The sequence below is a fragment of the Ruditapes philippinarum genome, unplaced genomic scaffold, assembly GCF_026571515.1.
Source record: "Ruditapes philippinarum isolate M1 unplaced genomic scaffold, ASM2657151v2 ctg1430_1_1_1_1, whole genome shotgun sequence".
NCBI lineage: Eukaryota > Metazoa > Mollusca > Bivalvia > Venerida > Veneridae > Ruditapes > Ruditapes philippinarum.
Genome location: NW_026865935.1, coordinates 84,291 through 104,017, shown reverse-complemented (window position 1 = coordinate 104,017; position 19,727 = coordinate 84,291). Strand labels below are relative to the sequence as shown.

The 19,727-nt window shown below is 35.8% G+C and overlaps 1 protein-coding gene across 8 annotated transcripts in view; it reads left to right on the top strand.

Annotated features, from left to right (window-relative positions):
• LOC132730785 (multiple epidermal growth factor-like domains protein 6) overlaps positions 1-19,727 on the top strand; it is a 107,696-nt gene that overhangs the window by 22,473 nt on the left and 65,496 nt on the right. For all 8 annotated transcript variants that reach the window (XM_060716795.1, XM_060716798.1, XM_060716797.1 and 5 more), the window contains 2 exons: positions 5,523-5,651; positions 17,152-17,280. In XM_060716795.1, the coding sequence (XP_060572778.1) occupies positions 5,523-5,651; positions 17,152-17,280 (258 nt within the window). The remainder of the gene's footprint in view (positions 1-5,522; positions 5,652-17,151; positions 17,281-19,727) is intronic.

Below are 19,727 nucleotides of genomic sequence, written 5' to 3'. Positions count from 1 at the left end.
TCCCTTTTTGTGGTACCGATTTTTGCAGCTGACGTAATGCACTTTTCTTCATAATACGTCACAGTTTACTTTTCGAAATATAATTTTGTAACTAGTTTGAATATTGTTGAATTTTCAGCATGATGTATGCATATATTTATTTATGTTTTCTTGTGCAAAATTACACATTACGGAGATTATTCCTTTCGCTGTTTAAGTTATGATATGTTTTCTTTCATCCGCATTCAAACATAAGTCTTAAATTAAAATGTAGAGAACCTTTAAAGCTGGGTTCCCACTGCCGATCAGATCAACTCGATCATCCCGATCACCCAAATTCCCCGATCAGGCCCGACCAAGCTCGACTAAAGGCGTATACACGACTTCTTCTCGACCTCTTGTCGATCACACACGATTCCCACACGATTATTCACGACTCCTTCACGACGTCAACCCGACCACCTTTCCGATTTCCGCTCGATCATCCCGACATTTACACGATCCCTACACGATCTCAACTCGACCTACTGGATCTCTGCTCGATCGGTGTCAGATCTTTCCCCGACCAGATCGTCATGGTCGTACTCGAGTCGTAGAAGGTCGTGAACCGTCGTGTACCAAAACTTTTAGAATAAAAACTTCAAACAGTGTTGATCATTATCACTTCATCTTGAAACTTCATAGTATATGTTGTGTCCAGCATAGTATAAATATTTATGGAGATTGAGCAGTTGCAGTTGTGGGCCAGATGGTTAGAGCTCCAGAGAGACAGGGCCATTGCTGTGCTAGAGTTGGAATAAGAGGAAGAGGCTGAGGGTCGTAGGCATAGATGTAGGCGACAAATGCGCAGGAAAATATGGATGAAGCAGTGGCTTGCACGACGACCACTGTATGGGCATTATGAGCAACTGCTACAGGAGCTAAACAGGGAGGACCCAAAAGGATACAAAAATTTCCTAAGGGTAGACGCTGATATGTTTGGGGAGCTTGTTGATCGCATATCACCCAGAATTCAGAAAAAGAACACCAACTTCAGGTAAATCATGGGTTCGATCCCCATCATTTTCACGTATTTCTGAAATAATTAGTCATCGAATTACTTTCCCAAACCATTTGACTTCTACAGCTCTGTGCAATTGTCACTAATATTTAAGAAACTTTAATACCGTTGTATCATAGTAGGCTAGTTATTACTTATCATTGTTCAATCTCTATTTCAGGGAAGCCCTGGAGCCTGGATTGAAGTTGGCGGTCACTCTTCGTCATCTCGCAACTGGAGCCTCGTATTCAGACTTGATGTACTCATTCCGAGTGGGAAGAAACACAATAAGTAAATTCGTCCCTGAAGTTTTGGATGCTATAATACAGGAGTACTCTGAAGAGGTGCTGCCAGCCGTCGTCACTGCTGAACAATGGCAGCAGATTGCAGATGACTTCCGAACCAAGTGGAATTTTCCTCATGTCTGCGGGGCTCTTGATGGTAAGCACGTGAGGATAAAGAACCCGAAGAACTCTGGGTCTCTGTTCTATAACTATAAAGGCTTCTTTACCATAATACTACTCGCACTCGTAGACGCAAACTACAAATTCATCTGGGTAAGCGTTGGTGCTAATGGCAGTGCATCCGATGCCCAGCTATTCAATAACACTGAACTCAGAACCATGCTAGAAGAAAACAACCTTGGTTTGCCGGACCCTGATCCACTGCCTGGCGATGACATGAACACCCCATACTTCCTCATTGGAGATGACGCTTTCCCGTTGAGAACTTGGATGATGAAGCCATACTCCAGACGCAACTTGACCAACGAGGAGCGCATATTCAATTACAGGTTAGACAATCTTTTGAATTACTATTGGCAAAATAGCTATGCATTTAATCAGAAATTTGTTCTTATAAACCATCACCATCCTTTCATTTTAGGTTGTCCAGGGCTAGACGAGTGGTAGAAAATGCCTTCAGTCTTCTCGCTATGCGGTTTCAGTGCCTACTTGGCTGCTTGAACCAGATGCCCGAAACCGTTGACTTGATTATCCTTGCATGTGTCACACTGCATAACCTTATCAGCATACGGTACCCTGCCATTGCAAGACTGGCCGTCGACCAAGAGGACGAGCATAACCATTAAGTACCTGGTGAATGGCGCCAAGGAAGACAGTTGGCTGATGGTGATCGGACCCATGGAAGAAATGTGGTGACATCCGCTGGGGTCAGTCAGAGGAACTACCTTAAACACTACTTCAACTCCCGAGCTGGTTCAGTTGAGTGGCAACAGAATATGATTTAGTGTGTTAGTTACTTTGGAGAGATATTTTAATGACGCTTGGCGTGTATAACCTATATGATGCGATTATGCACAAGTTAAGTAGTTATTAAAGTGATTTCCGATATGTTTAAGTATAGTAAGTCATCTTCTATTTGGATATGATAGTTTCCATGATATGTTTGTTAATGGAGGAAATTAGCTTCAAGTATACATGTATATACAATAGAGTTGATTGTTTGTTTCTTGATTTTATGCCCTTTTTCAAAGTATTTCAATCATATCACGCCAACTCCTTGCCAGTAGCCGGCAACTGCCTCACTTGAAACAGAGGTGGGTGACTTAAATCGCCACTAGTCGGACCTGCTCGTGTATGGTCGAACAGTGATCGGGGTTTGATCGTGTGCGGTCGTGTGTGGTCGTGGAGTAGTCGGGTAGCAGTCTAGATAATCTGGACAAGAGATCGAACAGAGATCTACTTAATCGGGATACGATCGTATATTACTCGAGTAGAAGTCGAGATGATCGGGTACAGATCGGGTTAAAGATGCCAATCCGACCAAACAAGATCGCTACACGATTGTTTCTCGATCAACTCGATCTTCAACTCGATCAATACACGATCGCTTCCCGAGCTCTTCTCGACCGCTTGGCTACACGATCGCTACACGAATTTTTTTGACATGTCAAAAAAATTCGGGTAGAAAGCCCGAGCGATGCCGACCAAGGTAGACCTCCCCGACCACTCCCGATCAATCATGCCGACCGACCCAGACCAGTACCCGATCGCTTGATAGGGCTTGATCGAGTTGATCTGATCGGCAGTGGGAGCCCAGCTTTACATATGTTTGATATGTGAGAAAATTTTTGTTTGTTTGGATTTTTACGGGTCGTCAACACATAACTGGCCATATCGTGTCGAATGCTATAATATGCATAAAATGTTATGTAAAACTTTGTAAATGACAATAAAATTGAGCCAATTAGATCCAAGAATACAAGTTTATCTCTTTCAAATAATCAATGATATTTTTTTATGGAATTGTATTAAAGAGTTCTTTGAGTGAATTTACACAAGAAAATCTATTACGGGCCTGTGAAAATTCATGAGAAAAAGAAATACAATAGATCTACTATATTTATGTCGGTTCATCATTTTTTATCAATAAAATGATATAATTCTCATTTTTTATGTACTTTAAAATCGCACCTTTCTTACTTTTGTGTCAAAATGATAGTAACGAGAGCCTTACGACACCCTCTAGGCATCCGTTAATAATTGGGCATGTTAACGATTATTCGTTAATTACGAGAGCGTCGAGATAGCGGTGAAAACCTTAACGAGAGGTATACGATAGTCGTTATGCTAACGATAGCTTCGAGATACTAACCCCTGGATCGTCCTAGCATAAAGCTCTACAAAAATTGTTCAAATGGCTCTGCTCCATTGAACATCTGGTTCACAAGCGCTATAAATAGCTGATAAAAATGAAGACTTTAAAATCTGTTTCTCTTAAAGTGTAAGTCTAGATCTTTTGTAGGTAGCATCATCTAATGTCCTTCCACAAAAAATGTTAAAATTGTAGCCCTTCCGCAAAAATTAGCACCGTCCCAGGAGGTAACGGCTTTTCCTTACATAGTTAATCTTCTTGAAAACTACAAGGGCTATATCTCGGATATTTTGCATGAAAAAAATCTTAAGTGGACCTTTACTAAAAATTGTTCAAATTAGAAACATTATTTGATGAACATCAACAAAAAACTTTGAAAATATAGCATTGGGTCAAAATTGGGCCCGCCCCGGGGATCATAGATTTTCATATTATTTACATAGTAAAAATTCTTCCTCTCTAATACCACGAAGACTAAAGATGAAACACTATTTAGTAGACCTCAACTAAGTGTTTTCAAATTAAAGTCCATGGGTAAAAATTGACCCTGCCCTATGTGGTCATGGCTTATTCTTATAAAGAAAATGCTTCATTTTTTTCTTGAAAACTGCAAGGACTGTATCTTAGATATTTTGCATGAAAAAAAGTGAACCTTTACAAAAAATTGTTCAAATTATAGCTCTCGGGTCAAAATTAGCCCCCGCCCTGGGGGTCATAGATTTTTCTTATATGTATAAACTTAAAAATTCTGCTTCTTACAAAAGCCCGCGTTTTTGTCATGAAATATCTAGTAGACCTCTTCCAAGTTTGTTCAAATTATAGCCTTTTAGGCAGAATTGCTATGGTGTTGGAGCGTTTACAAACATTTACTGGTGGATATTTTTGGTAAACGTTGACGACTACGTAACCTAAAATGACATTATGTAGACAAATTTTAATAACGTGTGTAACTGCCACGTACCCGGATGCTAGTCTCAACCCTTCTGCTCACAACCGACATTTTGCTTTAATTTTGACATGCCCACAATTGAAATTTTAAATATTATTTGGGCAATGGTAAGAACCACCTGTAGTCAACCTGCAACAACTGGAACAAGCTCTGCACCAAGAATGGCAAAATTTACCTCGAAATCGAATAAGACGCCTTACTGGTAGTATGAGACTATCATCCGGGCACGTGGCAGTTACACACGTTATTAAAATTTGTCTACATAATGTCATTTTAGGTTACGTAGTCGTCAACATTTACCAGAAATATCCACCAGTAAATGTTTTCCAAATGCCCCAACACCATACTTATAAACACTTACATTTTTGGTAAAAAACAACAAATTTGCTTACGCTTCAATAATTTGGTTAAGAAGTAACTAAACTCATAAATTTACTGGTTTATGATTACTAAATTGATAATCGCTACTAATCAAATTACTATTTCTTAGCTCAAATAAGTCGTCATCTCATGACAGTGCTTTCAATCACAACCAATTTTAAATTTCCGGGGTGTGATTAATTTATTTCCAAGTGTATATGTAGATTTTATCTGGTTTACAATACCATTGTTCCTTGTCATTAAGAGCATTTTAATCAGGTGCGATATTATCATGACCCCTTTGTTTTATTTAGCATGGATATTTTAGTTCACCTGCGACATAGTGATTTATCTATATACTTGACATTTGGTATGAAGGCTCCTTTGTATGGATATATACCCTTGTGATGTTTAAAATTATGTTTAAAATGCATGTTACTACTTTCTTATTTTTTACGTAGGGCTGTGTTGATATTATTGTTTTACTGCTATTTTACAAAATGCTTTAAACAAGAATTGTTTTATGTAAATTCTATAACTATAAAAGTTCATTTATATCATATGCGTGTGATATTTTAGAGTGTCCTCCTGGATATTATGATAAGAATTGCCGTAAGGAGTGTGGTTGTCACAACGACGCTGGATGTAATTCGGTAACTGGAGAGTGTCTCTGTCTACCTGGCTGGCATGGATCTAAATGTTCTAAAGGTATTTAAAAAAAAACTTTTTATGCCTTTTCTAACACCAGATATGGTTCAATGCCAGAGCAGTACGAGATTTATTCCAAAAGTTCGCATAAACGTTCTATAAAAAAGGTCGCCAAAGTGTTTTAAAATTTATACATATGTAATTTTTAATATAATATCACTCTAAATGCAGAATGTCATACATTTTATCATATGCGTTCATAAAAAAAATCTGCAAAGGTAGCGGCGCAAGTCATTACACCTGAGGCTATTTAATTTGTGTTTTCGTCCTTGACTTATAGCATGGGTAGATAGCGCATCGGTTCATTTTGTTTTCACAAAATGGCTTTGTGCAGAATCATATTTGATATCTAATCAGTCCGATACGGAACACACTTTTGCTTTCTATCTCTTTCAAGTTAATAGTTAAGGTCAGATTATTGTTAGTCTATCCGCTAAAAATCCTTTCGCATAGTCATTTGATGAAACAGGCACAAGTTTGTGATATTTATTTTTTCGAGAACTTTAAATTGTCATTTTTGTATATATTTTTTTCTTTGTTACTGGTTTAGTAAATAATGCGTGCAATAAGAACATGTGGATGTATGATGTCAAAACGTTTAAATGAATGAAATCAGAAACACCAGACAATTATGCTAGGTGCTAATTATTCCCCTTCCACAAAGCGGGGAGGGGATATAAGGAATGGCTTCCGTCTGTCTGTCTGTCTGTCTGTCTGTCTGTTCGTCCGTAACACTTTCGTGTCCGCTCCATAACTTTGAAACCGATAAAAAATTGCAATAACTTGGCGCAATTGATCACCATTATGAATCGATGCGCAGAGCACAATAATTAAATTGCTACCCCCAAGGACAAGGTCAAACTTTAAGGTCAAGTGTTAAAAAGTCTTTATTAAGTGACCGTTAATTACATTTAAACCGCTGCAATGTTATTACGATAACTTAAAGGAAATGATCACCATTATGTCACAATGTCAGAGCACAACAATCAAGTCACTACCCTCAAGTTTAGGGCCACACTAAAAGTCCAATGGGAAAACATCTATTTTCCATGTCCGTATGTTCCATAACTTATTGACAATTCAAGGGTTTTAAAATTACTTGGCACAAGTGATCCCCACCATCACACAATCTGCGGAGCTCACCATGCAGGTTGCTACCCACAAGTTACATCCAGATTGCTACCGCCAAGGTCAATGTCACACGTTAAGGTCAAATGTCCACATTTCCCGTCTGCTCTATAACTTACTAACTTGGCTGACTAGGTAAACTTTGAATATGGCTCAACTGGGGTCAAAACCTAGGTCACACAGGCCAAATATTGAAAAACCTTGTTAACACACTGGAGGCTAGTGTTTGATCCAAATATCCTGGAAATTGGTCAGAAGGGTTGTTTTGATGATTTCTAAGTCAGGTTTGAATATGGGTCACCTGGGGTGAAAAACTAGGTGACACAGACTAAATATAGAGAAACCTTATTAACACCCAGGGGCTACTGTTCTAGTCCAAATATCCTGGAAATTGGTTAGAAAGGTTGTTTTAATGATTTCTAGGTCAAGTTTGAATATGGGTCACTTTGGGTCAAAAACTAGGTCACACAGGCACTTAAACGCTATAGATTGGTGGGAAAGATGGATTTTGTGATTTCTAGCTAGGTCAATTTTGAAAAAGTACCATAGCCCCAAACTTCACAAGCATAGTTAATGATCGCGACTACAAAAGTGTCAAACAGTTGACATTGAATTGAAGTCGCGATAGTACAATTCTGTCAATAAATCAACAGTACATTGAAAGCCTTTAAGCCTTTACCAATTAGTGTGTCCTGGATTTTCTTGTATTGGGCCGTTGTAAGAAAACACCGTGCCCAGGAAATTAGAACCGGAAAACCACAACCTTTGTTGTTTCAGTATAGACAATAATACCCCAGCACGATCACAATATAATTTTAACAAGTCAAGCTTGCATTGAAGATCAATGAGAGAATTACCAAAAAGCACCATGTCATCAGCAACAATATGGTGACTAGCAGGATTTCATCAATATTTAAATCACACGACGGGTAGTCAGTATAAAAAGTTCAAGCTCTTCTAAAAATAGAGAAAATAAAACAGGGAAGAGAACCTTGCCATGCTTTAGGCCGACCACGCATTCGAAATAATCAGAGAAAAAGTTACATCCCTTGATGCATGTTTTGACAGAGGCATACATATTTTTGATTATCCTATAATAAGTAATTTGCCCCTGATACCTAGTTTATTATCCCTCGCCGAAAGGCGGCGGGGGATATAGAAATAGACTCCGTCCGTCCATCCTTCCATCCGTCCGCCCTTCCGTCCGACATTTTTGTCCAGAGCATATCTCAAAAAGTATTTGAGGTATCAACTTAAAAATTCATAGGTGGATAGATCATATTGAGAAGGAGTGCAGTGCCGTGCTCTAGAATGATAACTCTACCCTACATAATTTTTCAGTTATTGCCCTTTGTTATTTTTCAAACTTAATGTTTGTCCAGAGCATAACTCAAAAAGCTTATAAGATATAAACATGAAACTTAAAAATTCATAGGTGGATAGATCTCACTCAGGAGGTGTGCAGTGCACACGAATGATAACTCTACCCTTCATAATTTTTGAGTGATTGCCCTTTGTTATTTTTCATACTTGATTTTTCACCTGAGTGGAGCATAACTCAAAAAGTCTTTGAGATGTCAATATGAAACTTCATAGGTGGATAGATCTTATTGAGAAGGAATGATGTGCACAAGAATGATAACTCTTACCATTATAATTTTTTAGTTATTGCTCTTTGTTATTTTTCATACTTTTTGTCGAAGCTTATCTCAAAAAGTGTAAGAGGTATCAACTTGAAACTTCATAGATGGATAGATCTCATTGAGGAGGAGTGCCGCACACAAGAATGATAACTCTGTCCTGCATAATTTTTCAGTTATTGCCCTTTGTTATTGTTCATACTTAATTTTTGTCCAGAGCATAACTAAACAAACCCTTTGAGATATCATCATGAAACTTCATAGGTGGATAGGTATCATTGAGGAGGAGTGCAGCACCAAATAATGATAACTCTACCCTGCATATTTTTTTCAGTTATTGCCCTTTGTTATTTTTCATGCTTAATTTTTGTCCAGAGCATAACCATAAAAACGTTTGAGATATCAACTTGAAACTTCATAGGTGGATTTATCTCAATGGGGAGGAGTGCAGCACACAGGAATGATAACCTACCATACATTATTTTTCAGATATTGCCCTTTGTTATTTTCAGCCATCAGTATTCACATAGGTTTCAAATCTGTAATCACTTCAGCCATCAGTTTTCATTACCAAAAGACCTCTTAAAATTGAAATATTCTGCTCCACATATACATTCTTCCAATTGCAATGAGCAAACACATTCGGCGAGGTATGGCCATGTTTACGTGGCTCTTGTATGGTTTATACCACAAACTACATTTATTAACACTGCCGACAACCTTCTTTAAGTCGATAAAATCACAATATAATGTACCTTTATCATTCAAACCTTTATTTACAACAACATTCAATTCCACAGTTGATCTTCCAGACATTCAACCAAACTGTCCATTACTGATTATCTTATTGTCATTTATCCATACGCTTATACTTTGCGTGCGTTTTAAGTTAGCCCCTTTTTCGGTAAGAATGATTCCGCGAATCTTAATTAATTAATTCGCCCCGCACTGGTGGCCGTTTATGTATAATGTGTCGTAGTTAAGCCATGCGCGTTTGCCGTCACGTTACGCCTGCTTTAATTTTCCTTAAAAAAAGTAAATCTAGCGATTATATTTTAGGTTTATAATCTTAGATAATAAGATGATTTAACGTAACCTTGTTTGATATGACATTTGTTATTACACGTCGTTTAATTTACGGTTAATCTGGCAATATTGACCTGAGGCTCATTAATTTTCGGAAGCTTTTTCGTTAGTTTCTGTAATTTATTACGATCTGCTTATTGATTTTTAATGAAAGGAAAGTTGTCAATACTTTATTTTATACTAACGTCCCGATGGCCTAGTGGTAATTATGATAGCATAGCAATTGCGAAGTTGCTAGTTCGAATCCTCAACAAACTTTTTTTTTCAGATTTCTTTAATTATTTTTTCTTGACGAAGGCCGGTTTGTTTTCAGTTTGACTTCCTGTTAACCTTACAGGGAAGAACTGAATGTATGTAAAAATTTCATAGGTCATTTTAAAATAACAATCTGAAATCTCGGAATTTGATTGGGCATTGTCAAATTGGTTACATGACATAAAGGATTTCTCCTAACATGGTATACGCGTGTAATTTTTAATTGATCTAAAGGAGTCTGGAAACGAACTATCTACTTTCATAAGTTCTTTTACTATCAGGTTAAATTTCAGATACTTAAGTTCTGTTTAACCATGCCTTCTCCTACACATTATAAGGTCTATATTGCCATGCATCCTGCATATTATTTTACGCTGTCGAGTTATAAATTTTGTCAAACATAAACGAAACCACCAAGTACGTCCACTTTCCCGTTTACTCATGTGCATGAAAATAGCGAAAAGCACACAAGAAAACGAACTTATCTGGTATTATCAGTTATATACAAAAATAATAATTTTCATATATTTGGCCGGGTTGCACATGTGCAAACTCGGGTTATAGTATGGTGAATGATGGGCGGCGGGCGGTTGGCGGGCGGGCGGGGAAAAACTTTCGTAACAGTTTTCTCAGCAACTACTTATTACAGCCTCTTGATATTTACCAAACAGAATTGACACATGGTCCCATACCGTGGGATTCGATTTCAGATCTGTCACTCATCCACTTCCTGTAAATCAACTTAGTTAAATTTACAACATTAATGGCCAATGATAGGAAATTTTCGTAACAGTTTTCTTAGCAACTACTCATCACAGCCTCTTGATATTTGGCATACAGCATTGACAGGTGGCCTTATACTGTGGGATTCGATTTCAGGTCTGTCCCTCATCCACTTCCTGTTTATCTTTATCGACTTAGTTAAATTTTCAACATTAACTGTCAATGGTAGGAAATTTTCGTAACAGTTTTCTCAGCAACTACTAATCACAGCCTCTTGATATTTTGCATACAGCATTGACACAGGGTCCCATACCGTGGGATTCGGATTCAGGTCTGTAGCTTATTCACTTCCTGTTAATCGACTTTAAGTTAAATTTTCGACATTTATGGTCAATGGTAGGAAATTTTCGTCACAGTTTTTTCAGCAACTACTTATCAAAGCCTCTTGATATTAGGCATACAGCATTTACACGTGGTCCCATACTGTGGAATTTGATTTCAGGTTTGTTACTCATCCACTTCCTGTTTATCGACAAAACAGAATATAAATAAAGCTCTGTCATAAACTCTTTTCTTATTTGGTTAAAATTGACTTTATTCAACAATGCTTACAATTTACATACTAGGTAATGAAACAACATTACTATAAGTTTAAGATTTCTACTGGAAGCTATCATTTTACGGTATCAGCGTCTATCAGTTGTGGATATTTATTAATTAATGATTACTAATTAGATTATTGCGCATTTTAAATTTGACCTCAATGGGAAACTTATCTATCGCTGATTTGCTGATCTGTAAGATCCGGCAGGCGGGTAACACGGTGCATATTCATATCGGTACCCTCTTTGCGAAATCTGCTGAAACGGTACCCTCTTTGCACATGCACAGGCCACTCTCTGCTAAAAACAAACCAGCGATGGATAACAAGCCAGTAAAATTTCAATATAATAAGGAAAGGAGGTATGACACGTAGAAAAGATGTATACCACGGAACACTAGAATGTTTTATCTATGTGCTGATTTGGCATGTGCCCGTTTTTCATGTCCTACAACTTCACAATAAGCTACAAAAAAGTCGACATGTCTTGCTTTGCCCATCACCTAGACATATTTTTCGGGCTGAAATGAACCTTCGGCTTGATTATATATGCATCATACTATCTAATATATTCATTTAAATATCATCTTCGGACAAATGGCAGTATATTGTCAAAAATAAATGTAAAATTCATAAAAACACCCTACTTTCGGTTTTGCAGCGGCACGGGCTACCTCTCTTTATTTGAATTTTTATATCACAGGTACCCTCTCATTTTTTTACACATAGGTACCCTCAAGGCACGACATATGCTTTTAATTGCGTTAATCGTTAAGTATGTAATATTTCTTACTTTTATGTAAATATTACATACTTAACGCTTAAAGCAAATAAGAGCATATGTCGTGCCTTGAGGGTACCTATGTGTAAAAAAATGAGAGGGTACCTGTGATATAAAAATTCAAATAAAGAGAGGTAGCCCGTACCGCTGCAAAACCGAAAGTAGGGTGTTTTTATGAATTTTACATTTATTTTTGACAATATACTGCCATTTGTCCGAAGATGATATGTAAATGAATATATTAGATATGTATGATGCATATATAATCAAGCCACAGGTTAATTTCAGCCCGAAAAATATGTCGAGGTGATGGGCGAGGCAAGACATGTTGATTTTTTGTAGCTTACTGGGAAGTTGCAGTACATGAAAAACGGGCACATGACAAATCAGCACATAGATAAAACATTCTAGTGTTCCGTGGTATACATCTTTTCCACGTGTCATACCTCCTTTCCTTATTACAGTGAATTTTTACTGGCGTGTTATCCATCGCTGGTTTGTTTTAAGCAGAGAATGACCTGTGCATGTGCAAAGAGGGTACCGTTTCAGCAGATTTCGCAAAGAGGGTACCGATATGAATATGCACCGTGGGTAATGTCAATTTAGGTATAACGGCCTAGATCTTTGTGGTTGAACTAGATCTAGAAAGTCTTGTATGACTGTATTAAATCTTATCACCAGGATATCTACAGCTCTTTTCTGAAGAAAAAAAAACGAATTTCAAAAAAGAAAGGGAAATAAAAGAAAAAAAGTCTCTACGTATGCATTGTATATGTTTTGCGTTAGATTACGGTAAGAAGGGTAGATGTAGCTTGAAATAAGGTATCTCTTTTGAGAGATGATCGTTAAATGACGTCACACGGACGAAGGTGTGCGTGACTGCATGATCGCAACTTTTTGGCCCACTTCATACTTTTGCAACGATCAAATTCAGCAGCTATGATAAGACTTGCAAATACATGTATGTAGTCTTACCAGTGTCATGTTTGCGTGCTGCTCAAGTTTAATCTATTTATTTTCTTGTTTCTGATGTTTGACGTTTCCACCAAACTTAACACAACTTAACATGTGCACAAAAATATTCTTTCTCATGCATTTGTAATTATTTGAACCAAAACTGGTCAAATAAGAAAAAGATACATAAAACACTCAAATGTAATGGTACCTTACTATGATACGAGCATCTAAATGCATTGGAAAAAACCACTAACACGGACGCTTTGCCTACTGTCCTATCAAGGCACATTAAAATATGACGTTTTACTTTGTGTTTCATTTATTAGGCTTCCGTCTGTTTTACTTATTTTTTCGCACTGATTTAATTTTTATGTAGGCTCAAGTTATCGTCCTTGGACAGTACTTCGGCAAAAAAGCCCCCAGGTTAATATGTGAAAACAACGTGTGAAATATATCTCCAATATTTAACGCATATAAAACGTTTTTGAAACGTTTATGTTTTGCAAAATTAAAATAATTCTGTTATATACATAAAATGAGAAGTAGAAAAAATTTTAAACTCAAAATTTTCCAAGAAGTTATATATCATCTTTTTAAAATTTCATAGCGGACTTAAAAAGACATTAACTGATAACCCGCTTGGTTTGCGTTATTAATATTGTATATAACCCAATTCAATACATTTTTGAAAATAAGCCTCCTTATCAATAACATAAGGCAAAGGCATTTTTTAGTCTGCTCTTAATAAAAGGGCGGAAATCTTTTTGTCCCTTTCTCGTATGAGAAGGGGAATCCTGTGATGCGTGTATGTGGTCGCACGGTCACTTTCCTTCAAACTTGTCCTCGATGCATGTATGTGGTCGCATGGTCAAAAATCTTTAATATAATGACAACGTTAAATAAGGCGTTTGGGTTTAAAATCATAATTAGGAGAAATAAAATATTATTAGGAGTTGCTTCAGATGACTGAATACAGAATAAGAAAGTTTTTTAAACTTCTTACATGCAATCATGCAAAGTTCTGTTGAACCCTTACGCCATTTGCAATGTTATCAAGGGAGGTCACTCTTATCGACTCTATTTTTGTAGCGCAAAAGTAACCTCCCTTTGGAACCCTTTTACCATTTGCAATGTTATCAGGATAGGTCACTCTAACGGAATCTTTTATAGCGCAACAGTCAACTCCCTGTTGAACTCTTATGCCATTTGCAATGTTTTCAGGGGAGGTCACTCTAAATAACTATTTTTAGCGCAACATTAACCTCCCTTTGAATCCTTACGCCATTTGCAAAATTTTAAGGGGATGTCACTCTTACTGGCTCTTTTTTGAGAGCAACTATTACCTCTCTTTAAACCCTTACGCCATTTGTAATGTTATCAGGGGAGGTCAGTCTAATCAACTCTTTCTGGAGCGCAACAGTTACCTCCCTTAAACTCCTTACGACATTTGCAATGTTATCAGGAGAGATCACTGTAATCAACTCTTTTTTGGAGAGCAACAGTTACTTCCCATTGAACCCTTACGCCATTTGCAATGTTTTTAGGGCAGGTCATTCAAACCGACTCTTTTTTAAATAAACACAACAGTTTCCTCCCTTTTGAACCCTTACGCCATTTGCAATGTTAACAGGAGAGGTTACTCTAACTGACTCGATTTGTAGCGCAGGAGTCACCTCCTTGTGGAACTCTTTCCAGTTTGCAATGTTATCAAGGGAAGTCATTCTAACCGACTCGATTTGTAGCGCAACAGGAACCTTTTCCCATTTGCAATAATATCATGGGAAGTCACTGTAACTGACTTTATTTTGAGCGCAACAGTAACCTCCCTTTTAAACCCTTACGCAACAGTCACCTTCCTTTTGAACTCTTACGCCATTTGCAGTGTTATCAGGAGAGGTCACTTTAACCGACTCATTTTGTAACATATAGATACACGCGTCAAATTTTTGATTGATCTTAAGGACTCTGGAAACATCTACATTCATAAGTTTTTTACTATCAATTTAAACATATACTATGCTCAAATTTTATATCAATTTTTTATAATTGCTACAAAGTATCTTTGTATATATAAAATAAACACGTTTTGACTTGATACAAAGTAGATATGTCATCTTTAAAGTTCTATACACTATAGGTGGTCACAAGATTAATATATAGTGTCATTAAAAAACTGGCAGTTTGTTAAAGAAAGGACCAACTTTACTTGTCCCGTAATAGGGAATGCAGCTTCTCATACATAGTTTAATAATTCTTTTATTCAAATAAGACATATTCAATAAATAGTTCATTGGTTTCAATAAATTTCTGGGATTAAAAGATTTTACTGAAGTATGACCTAAGTACAACTTTAAATTTCAGATACTTAAGTTCTGTTTAACCATGCCTATATTTCCATGTATTCTACAGATTATTTTACGCTGTTTTCACGAGTTATGGATTTTGTCACACATTAGCGAAAACCACCACTTTCGCATGAAAAAAGTGAAAAGTACACACAAAAAATGAATTTATCTGGTATTATCAGTTATATACAAAGTTTATAATTTTCATGTATTTTATATAATTTATTATATATTTATGAGGTATTTATTTAACCGCTAACGATTGAATGGTTTATAATAAATGTTTGCCAAATTATTTTAGATAAGAAGGCTCTCTTCGGTTGTTTTCGGATATAAGGTTTCTTTCGTTATTTCCAAATGTGTTGCAAATCTGTTGATTCGGATATTTCGTATCAACAAAACGTTGTCATTTGTAAACTTTCAATTAAAATTTCGATTGGAACAAACTTCAATAACTTAAATGTTTTTCTTTGAGCTAAAACGACATTCACAATAATAGAAATTAAAGAATTACATGACTGAGACTAAAAAAATGAGTACGAAATAAATTGTTTTGTTTGTTTGTGGTTCTTATTTACTTCTTCCTTACTTTTAAAGGATTAACTTCAGACTTAAAATTTTGTTTCTGTTAAAATACTTTGTATTTGCAAACATATGCATATGATTTTAATATTTCAAAAATTTAAACGTAAAATTCAATAATAAGCTCAATATCATATTTCTTATAATTCTTTTTCCATGTTTCGATGTGCAAATAAACCAGTTTTAGTTCGGCCGAGTATCTTTTTTAAAGAAACTTCTTGTTTTATTATAAGCAGCAGTAATGGATGAATCATTTCTTTAATATCTTAAAAAAGTATCACAACTTATGATATATGATAATTATATAAATGTATATTTGTAAAATTAATTATATTAATGTATATTTGTAAAGTTAATTATATAAATGTATTTTTGTAAAGTTTCATATTTTCAATTGGTGTTGATTGACATGCACAAAAACTTAATAGTACATGTAGTTAAGTTTCACAAAATATAATTAAAAGAAAACAACAACAACATAAAAAATGTTTCGTTAAGATTCTGAACTAAAACCTTCACTTTGAAACTAAGAATCTTTACTCCTTATCACCAAGGCTAGATAGGCAAGTGTTGTGTCGGTAATTTTAAGTTATACTTCAACAATGTATACCGTTATGTCATACTTTAAAATTCGTGTGATATACTTCGGAATCCAACAATTACCGACAAAAGGTCATTTAATATACAATTGTTTCAGGTCAATATTGCTAAACAATAACAAAGCGTTGGTAAATATTATTGATCGCATAATGTCTAACTTTAAAGAAATATAGATTTGCTTTGTTAATATTTTGATATTATTTACTTATCCTTAACTTTTAAAATAACCAACAATTTTGTTTGCTAAAATTTTGTATGCATATGAGTATGATTTGAATATTTAAAATTTGAATTGATAATTTTTTTATTCTATATCTTTCTGTTCAATGTGAAATAAAGTTTTGTTCTGTCAGTTTTTTTTACACGAACGTTTTATTATAACAGCAGTAGAAATATTTTTCCCTGAATTCTTACAAATTATTCATACTTGATAGTTTATAAAATTTAATTTATCAAAGTTATGTATAATATATATGAATTTTTATAAATGCATTTTTGTAACGTCATATTTTCATTGGTTGATTGCATGACAAAATATTTAATAGTACGTGTGTGAGTTCATAAGATAATTAATAACCATTCACTAAAAATATGTTTGCTGTAATTTATAAAATTCATTATAAGATTTTACAGGTATATGGCCGGCATATAAACGGCGTGTTTGATTATTTCTTAAATATACATGTGCAGATTACATTTATCATGCATGTAATAGCGTTGTCAATATATGGCTGTCATGCGAAGGGCTATTATTTGGCTGTTTGTTTTCTTCTATTTTAAATACGATTTTCTTATATTTTAGTTTGTTCACAAGGCAGTTATGGCAAAGATTGTTCGGAGCAATGTTTATGCGAGAATGGTGCTCATTGTCATCCGCAGAATGGTCAGTGCACGTGCACATTAGGATATGTTGGACAATTCTGTGATAGAGGTAAACTTATTCAATAACATCGCATACATTCACATAATTATATTGATATAAACATTTACCGGTATATTTTTAAAATCAATGTGGCCATGCCACCACAAGTGGCAGTATCAGTGTTTGGACACCCACCCCACCCTGCCCCTGGACCCCTGCTACAATCCTGAAAAAAATAATTCAACACTCCAAAGCGTACTATTTACCAAATACAAAACCACCGATAAAATTTTATAAAAAAAGTTTCCAATTCCAAAATTATAGTTATAGAAAGGTGGAAAGCCTACTATATGTTCGTTTGCAAAACAATGTGGAACACGTGAAATCGTCGTTTCGGCTACTGAGGCGAATTCCGGCGGCATTTCGCTGCATCATTCATTAACATCCATTAAAAGAACTAGAATTCCACAGCTTACCTAATTCAAGTCCAACGAATATCAATATTCTATCGTTTTTTGTTGTTTTTTTTTTGTTTCACGTATTTTTTGACTTGCCGTAGTTATTTTGGAGGCTGATACCTGCGTTGTATACGGGGGCAATACACAGTTGACAAGGTTTTTCGGCAAACAACTGACTGCGCCACCATCAAAACCTAACACACGAGTCTGTAATCTCACACCTGAAATAAATGCATTTCACATATGTATCTTACAGCAAACAATTAAAATTCATGTCAACCTTCTAGTTTACTGGCACATACATGTTTTGGTCGCGAAAATCAACAATAAAAAGAGTGAATTCGCAAAACAACAAAATTATATTAACGTCAAAAAATTAAATCACAAGCTATAGTGTTTTTCCTTCTTAAACAATGCACAATCTGAAAATAACATCCAAACGGGGAGTCATGCACCTACTTTTTTTAGCTCACCTGTCACAAAGTGACATGGTGAGCTTTTGTGATCGCTTTTCGTCCGGCCGTCCGGCCTTCGTCCGTCCGTAAACTTTTACTTTAAACGACATCTCCTCATAAACCACTAGGCCAATTTCATCCAAACTTCACAGGAATGTTCCTTTAGTAGTCAACTTTAAAAATTTATCAAAGAATTTAATTCCAAGCAGAACTCTCGTTGCCATGGCAACCGAAAGAAAAAACTTAAAATATCTTCTTTTAGAAAACCGCAAGAGCTGGAGCTAAAATATTTGGCATGAAACATCACCTAGTCAGTGTCTACCAAGTTTGTTCAAATAAATGCCCTGGGATCAAAATTGGCCCCGCCCCGGGGGTCATTGATTTTCCTTTTTTGTATATAGTAAAAACTTAAAATATCTTCTTTTAGAAAACCGCAAGAGCTAGAGCTTAAATATTTGGCATGAAACATCAACTAGTCTGTGTCTACCAAGTTTGTTCAAATAAATGTCCTGGGGTCAAAATTGGCCCCGCCCCGAATGGTCATTGATTTTCCTTACTTGTATATAGTAAAAACTTTAAAAAAAATCTTTTAAAAACCCCAAATAGCTAGAGCTTAAATATTAAGCATGAAATATCTTCTAGTGGGTGTCTACCAAGTTTGTTCAAATCAATGCCCTGGGATCAAAATTGGCCTCGCCCTGGGGGAGTCATTGATTTTCCTTATTTGTATATAGTAAAAACTTAAAAAATCTTCTTTTAAAAACCCCAAATAGCTAGAGCTTAGATATTAAGCATGAAACATCTTCTAGTGAATTTCTACCAAGTTTCTTCAAATAAAAGCCCTGGAGTAAAAATTGGCCCCGCCCCAGGGGGTCATTGATTTTCATTATTTTGTAGAGAGTAAAAATCTTCTTTTTAAAAAACCAAAGGAGCTAGAGTTTAGATACTAAGCATGAAATATTTTCTAGTTAGAGTCTACCAAGTTTGTTTAAATAAAAGCCCTGGGGTCAAAATTGGCTCCTCCCGGGGGAGGGGGTGTCATTGTTTTTTCTTATATGTATATAGTAAAACCTTAAAAAGATCTTCTCATAAAAACCCCAAATAGTTAAAGCTTATATATTTATCATGAAACATCTTCTAATGGCTGTCTACCAAGTTTGTTCAAATAAAAGTCCCTGGTTTAAAATTGGCATTGGCCCAGGGGCCTATATACAGGTGAGCGATTTCAGGGCCATCATGGTCCTCTTGTTCACTATTCTAAGTCTTCTGCATACCCTTTAAATTGAAAAGCTGATTTACCGGTTAGCTCCAAAAAACCACACATTCGCATCCGGGAGGTACTCTCTCAAAATGCCAATCGCAACTACTCGGCCCTTTCCGTCAATCTTCGGATAAGGACCTCGAACACAATAGTATGAATACACAGAACGGATGCGGTATTTCGGTCTAACCTACGCTAAGAAACTAAACATGTAAACAAATAGTAATTTGATGCAGGGAGTTGTTGACAAGTTTATTTCCAATATATGTAGTAAAAGTCCACCTAAAATAAGTGAATTCATAGGTACAAAAGCAAACAATACATTATTTATATATTTATTAT